The 6,157-nt window shown below is 50.7% G+C and overlaps 1 protein-coding gene across 1 annotated transcript; it reads right to left on the bottom strand.

Moving 5' to 3' along the window:
• LOC142432456 (olfactory receptor 6Z7-like) lies at nt 1-939 on the bottom strand. Its single transcript, XM_075537693.1, has one exon. It carries the CDS (start codon nt 937-939, stop codon nt 1-3), a length of 939 nt encoding a protein of 312 aa, XP_075393808.1.
• Between the last annotated feature and the right edge of the window lie 5,218 nt (nt 940-6,157).

Below are 6,157 nucleotides of genomic sequence, written 5' to 3'. Positions count from 1 at the left end.
TCAAGGCAGGTGGAGTGTTTTCCTCAGCACTGCATGGACCTCCTTGTTGCGCAGGCAGTAGATGATGGGGTTGCAGATGGGTGTGACCACCGTGTAGATGACCGACAGCACCTTGTTGAGGTCCATGGACTTGATGCGGCTGGGCCGGCAGTAGATGAAGAGGGCGGCGGAGTAGAAGATGCCCACCACGACCAGGTGGGAGGCACAGGTGGAGAGAGCTTTGCGGCGGACCGCGGCCGATGGCATGCGGAACACGGCCACCCCGATGGCTGAATAGGAGGCCAAGGCCACCAGCAGCGTCCCACAGAAGATGACGATGGCCGAGATGAAGTCCACCAGCTCGGTCAGGGCCACGTGGGTGCAGGACAGGTTGAGCAGAGGGGAGACGTCACAGAAAAACTGGTTGAGGACATTGGGGCCACAGTAGGAGAGGCTGGCGATGCACGTGGTCTTGGCCACTGAGACCAGAAGGCCACCAAGCCACGAGCACAAGGCCAAGGCCAGGCAGACCTGGGGCCGCATGAGCAGTGGGTAGTGGAGTGGGCGGCAGATGGCCACATAGCGGTCATAGGCCATGGAGGCCAGGAGAGTGCACTCGGTACATATTAATACAATGAACAAGAAGAGTTGGGTCATGCAGGCTGTGAAAGGCACACTGTAGGGCCCCGCCCACAGCCCCACGAGCAGGCTGGGCATGGTCACAGACACGTAACACATCTCCAGGCAGCTCAGGTTGCCCAGGAAGAAGTACATGGGCTTGCGGAGCTCGCTGTGCGTGCAGACCAGGTAGACGATGAGCGTGTTCTCCAGGAGGGTCAGCAGGTAGAGGGTCAGGAAGACGGCAAACAGGCCGCCCCTTATGTCTGGCCTTGTGGACAAACCCAGCAGGATAAACTCTTGGACTCTGGTCATGTTGGCCCACTCCAGGGACCTTTCCATCTAGGGAGAGACAAATAAAATTTGTTGACATCCTGGTGGCAGAGGGAGGGGCTAGTTGTAAACCAGTGCATGCCAGGTCCAGGTGTGTCTCAGCAGAACCTGCTCTCTACTGTGTTTGAGGCCGTGGCTCTTGGAGACAGATCCTCAGACCATTCCTCCCAGATGTCTGCGGGGTGGGGGCGGGGGCGGGGGCAGGGATTTGCACTACAAGATGTTCAGCGCAGGGTGCTCACTATGGTACCACCGAGAGAATCTAAGTCATCAACCAGCCACTGTGTTGATTGCTCTATTGACAGACTCTGAAAGTAGTCCGTGTGTTTAAAAACATCCCCCCTGCCCCCAGCTCCTTTCTACTTGTGCTGTCCTGGAGAATCCTGTCCCCTGGACTCTCAACTTCCCGACTTGTGAAAAGCAGGAGTGTGACTTGTTGCTCCCTTCCTTCCTCCCTCCCTTCCTTTTGAAGTAGGGATTTTCTCTCCTCCCTTCTGCCTTACCAACCAGGAGCCATTCTTACCGTGCATGGTTCTTAGATCGTAACATATTTACAGGTAAAATACATTCCAATAAAATCACTTTCATTTCTGACACAGTCTTTTAACCCTCATCCCCAACGGCAACGACTGCTGTTGTGTTTGATGTGGTCTTGGAGCCAACCTCCAGACAGATTCTATGAACACCCTCACATGTAGGTACCCGGGTCGTTTTAGATTGAACCGTGGCACACAGTAAACTTTCCAAATCTCCCTTTTTGCAATTCACGACGTGTCTTGAAGCCAATTTCAGACCATCACGCGGCTACCTTCTTCCTTTTAATGACCTCAGAGGCAGTCCAGGAACACAAACAAAACCAAACAAAATTAGTTGCTATCAACATAATGTTTCTGAAGGCTCTCCTCCTTTCCAGGCACCGTGCCAGCAATTTGCATGATTTGATTCAATTATCTCAAGCACCCTTCCAAAACAGCTGTCACAACCCTCGTCTTCGAAGGGATGGAAAGCAAAACTCCTTTGCCTCAAGTCATATGATCAATACCGAAAACGTGCCCTCGAGTCGCTTCTGACCCACAACATGGGGGGGGGGACACCCTTATTCTTATATCTGCGCACATCATCCTTGCTGCTTATTATTATTCCTCGATGCTACCAATCTAAATCCCTCACAGATTACAACGGTGCAAGTAGTCACAGTCATACAGACAGCTTCAAGATATCAAGAAATCTCTATAAAATCTGCTGCACGAGCTCTCTCAAAGTGTGTCAGAGCAAAGATGGCACCTACGAAGTTTTGCCCGACACCAGCCATGATCTCTTCCATGGCCCGAGAGGCAAACAAAGGCTGGACAATGACAAGGAAGGGTTGAGAAGAATCGATGCATTTGAATCATGTCGTTGGTGAAGGACAGTAGATCATGGACTGTCACAGCAACAATAACAACAGAACCATCTTGGATTGGGCCTTCCCTCACAGAAAGGTCACAAGGAAGGCACGAGTCAGCCAGGGTGCAGCACAGCCCTGATGTAACACAAAACATTCCTCCACTTTGTTAATGCCTTCTCCCCACCACCACCACCACCACCATGACCCCACTTCTACCATACAAATCTGGCTAGACCAGAGCATGCACACGGGTACATAAGAGCTCTTGACACATGGAATCCAGGACAGATGAACTCCTCAGAAACAGGAATGAGAGTAGCGATACCATGAAGGTAGGGGGAAGGTGTGGGGTGGGAAGAAAAGGGAGAAACAGGGAACTGACTACACTGATGGACATATAACCCCCTTTTCCCCCCCTCCCTTGGGGGGACAAGCAACAGAAAGCTGGGCAAAGGGAGACAGCAGATGGTGTAAGATATAAAAGTAATAACAACTTATAATTTATCAGGGCCCGTGAGGGGGGAGGTTGCGGGAAGGAGGGCAAAAGAGGAGCTGAGAAAGGTCTGAAGCCGAAAGAAAACGTTTTGCCAACAATGATGGCAACCTATGTAGAAATGTTTCTGATACAATGGCTGGATGGAGTGTGGTAAGAGCTGTAAGAGCCCCCGATAAAAATGATTAACAATAATAAAGCATCTTGGAAGATGTTCAGCTAAACTGCATCTTAGAAGCAAGGACGGTGAGACTTTGTCTCACTTGCTCTGGACATGTGAGCACGAGAGACTCATTCCTGAAAACCAACACGCTTGAAAAATCAGAGGATCCGTGGTAGAGAGGCAGCCCCTCACTGAGGCACATTGGCACAGCGCCGGCACCAGTGGACTCAAACGTAACAATCAGATGACTGCACAGCACCAGGCCCTGTTGCATTCGGTTGCCCACGGGGTTGCTACGGGTCAGAATCAGCATGCTGGCAGCTAAAGACCATCACAGCGGGCGGTGACCGAGCCCCGGTGAGCGATGGGTTAGCAATAGGCTGCTCCGCAGGAGGACGGCTGGCCGTCTGCTGCTGTAAAGATTCCAGCAAGAGCATCTTTCGCCTAGGGTTTCCAGGAATCAAAATTGCACTTCACAGCACAGCCACGCCGCGTCGTAAGGTCTCAGCATCGTGCGACGTTCGCAAGAACACGTGCTAAGCGTTGTGTGAACCAAACCCAAACCCAAACTCAGCTCTTCAATGTTTGTCACGGCTGCTGTCAGGATGTTCTTGCTGTCACAACTTTGCAGGTTGGGAGCAACACACAACTCACCCAAGACTGCACAGCCATGACCGCTCGACCTGGGACCCAAGGTCATCCGCTCTCCTCCATCCTCTAATGCATTCGTTTCTTCTTCTTTCCAGTCATTTCCACTTCAAATGCCTTAAGTATTGACTCAGACAAGATAATCAGCCAAGCCCCCCGGGCCCAACTTTGCTAAGAAAGAGTCTGATTGGCGAAGCTCCCCCTGTTCTGGAGAACTCATCTGCCTTCCTCCGTCACGTCTTCCTCTCACACGGCGCTTCCTCCTGCATCGTTCCCCGTCCTGCCTGGCTCTGCCTGTTATCTTCCTGGTCCTCCTGTGCAGATCTGCTTAATATCCACCCCCTCTCTGTGTTCTTTTCTGAGTTACCCTTCCTGGATGTTGACCCCCGGACAATCTGCAGTGTATCCCCAAGACCCCAGGAGCATTCTGAAGCTTGTTATTGTTGTTAGGACCTGGCAAGCCACTTCTGAAACAAACAAACAAACAAACAAACAAAAAATTGGCCAGCCAGAACCTGGAATTGAAACTAGATTATTCACAGAGAGCTCCATCTTAAAAAGATGCGTCAGCCACGAACTATTTGCGAACAGGTCCCCCGAGTAGAAAGGGCAGGAGGTGGTGGATAAGAACTGGTTTTTACCGAAGATAAATGAATCGGGCTATGATTTCTAGCTCTGTTGCTTTGGTAAAACTGCCTAATCTCTTCCACCGCCGCTTCTACGTTAGTCCAAAGCAGGGCGAATCCTTTATGCCCTGTAACAGGTCATTTATCTTCTGTGGCACTGATGGCAGTCTAGGGTGGTGGTTACCAGCTCAGCCTCAGGCGTTATAGACAACTGTCTTTGAGACCTGTGGTCTTGAGAAAAAGATCCCAGAATGACGCTCATGAGAGAGAGAAAAACAAGAGCACATTGGTTGTGGTCTTTGTCAGGTGCCATTGAGTCCGTTCCGACCCTCTGCACAACAGAACACTAGCACCCCCTGGTCTTGGAGCACTGCCACGATGGCCCCTGCCTGGAGCCCAGGGAGCAGCCACGGGGTCAGTCCATCTCCTGAGGGCCTTCCTCTTTCTCACTGCCCCGCCCGCTGCTTTGCTTCCATTCCATACACAGCCCAGAGCAAGAGCTCGGCGCAAAGAACGGAGTGTGGAGAACAATAATAATAATCAACCTATGACCCGACTTCAAGAAATCTGAAAATGATTACTTTCCGAATGTGTGACTCTAGGAACGTAGCTCAATCCGGTTAAACTTTTTTTTCCCACTCGACATCTCAGGAATAATTAGAATGAATTAATTTCATAGATTACCTACTACACATCAGCTCGCTCTCTCTGTCTCTCATGATGGTCAACCATGCTGGTTAAAGGCAAAGGTTGTGGAATCAGACTTACATGAACCACTAGGTGTCTCTCACCTAACTGCACGGTCTTCAGTCTTGTGTATTCATTACTGTACGAGTGCCGCCGAGAGGGATACCTATCCCTTTTATCAGGAGTCCTGCTGGGATCATGGCTAGGGGCTTCAGTGCTACCCAGAAGGCTGGTGCTTAGCACTGACCCAATGGTTCTGCACGAGAAACACCCGGTGACCAGCTTCCATTAAAGTCACAGCTTCCAGAACCTTAAGAGCCGCCCGGCTCTGTCTCATAAGTCAGAATGACCTCCGTGTGTCACATAACAACTTTCACTATGACTACAGCTACGACTTCACTGGGTTCTCTAAATCAATTCGACATAGCCAACGGGTGGCTATGAATGATGGCGGCAGCCCCAATCCATTTGCAAGGTCCCTAGGTGGACGGAGTGCCCGGTGAATCCCCAATGCACATTGGCTAGGAGCATTTAACGGCCCTCACATCAGGCACAAGGCATCGTGAAGTGGATTTTAGCAGCCTTATTTAGGCTGGAACGTAACACCTTGACATGTGGTCTCCCTCCGGACCCAAACTTTATTCTAAAGTTTGACTATTCTGTGCTTTCTCTCAGACTGAGGTCTTTCCCTGTTTCATAAGGTCATGCTTGCCGGGCCCTTGTTTGTTGTTTGCTTCTTGCTTTCTAGGTTATCTGTATAGGGAAAGGGGGATGGTGGATTGACAAACGCGGCAGCCAGCTTGACGACTGCTTGGGGCCCAGAAGGGGAGGCTGAGGGAGCAGAATAGCCAACACCAGTGGGTACAAGAAGGAAGAAAAGACTCCAAAGTTGATTGTGTGCTGCCTGCACAGCCCTCCTGGATAGGATGGAACTATTGAATTGTATGGTACAGCTTCACAAAAGAAATAATAATATGAAAGTGCTGAGAGTCAGAAGACGTTATTTCTGTGTTCCATAAAATGTTTCTTTAACTTGTTCCTTGTTTTCATCTCCCCCGCCCCGCCCAAGAAAGAACACCATTTGATTTGCCCACCCAGCGGCCTGAGTACCAAAAACCAAACCTCACTCACTGCCACCGAGTCAATGCCAACTCACAGAGACCCTGTGGGACAGGCTAAAACTGCCCCAGTAAGTTTCTGGGACTGTGCTCTCCCCCAGAGTA

The sequence above is a fragment of the Tenrec ecaudatus genome, chromosome 18 (genome assembly GCF_050624435.1).
Source record: "Tenrec ecaudatus isolate mTenEca1 chromosome 18, mTenEca1.hap1, whole genome shotgun sequence".
In the NCBI taxonomy this organism is placed as follows: Eukaryota; Metazoa; Chordata; class Mammalia; order Afrosoricida; family Tenrecidae; genus Tenrec; species Tenrec ecaudatus.
Note: the sequence above shows the minus strand (reverse complement) of the source record. Positions and strands in the feature narration are given on the sequence as shown.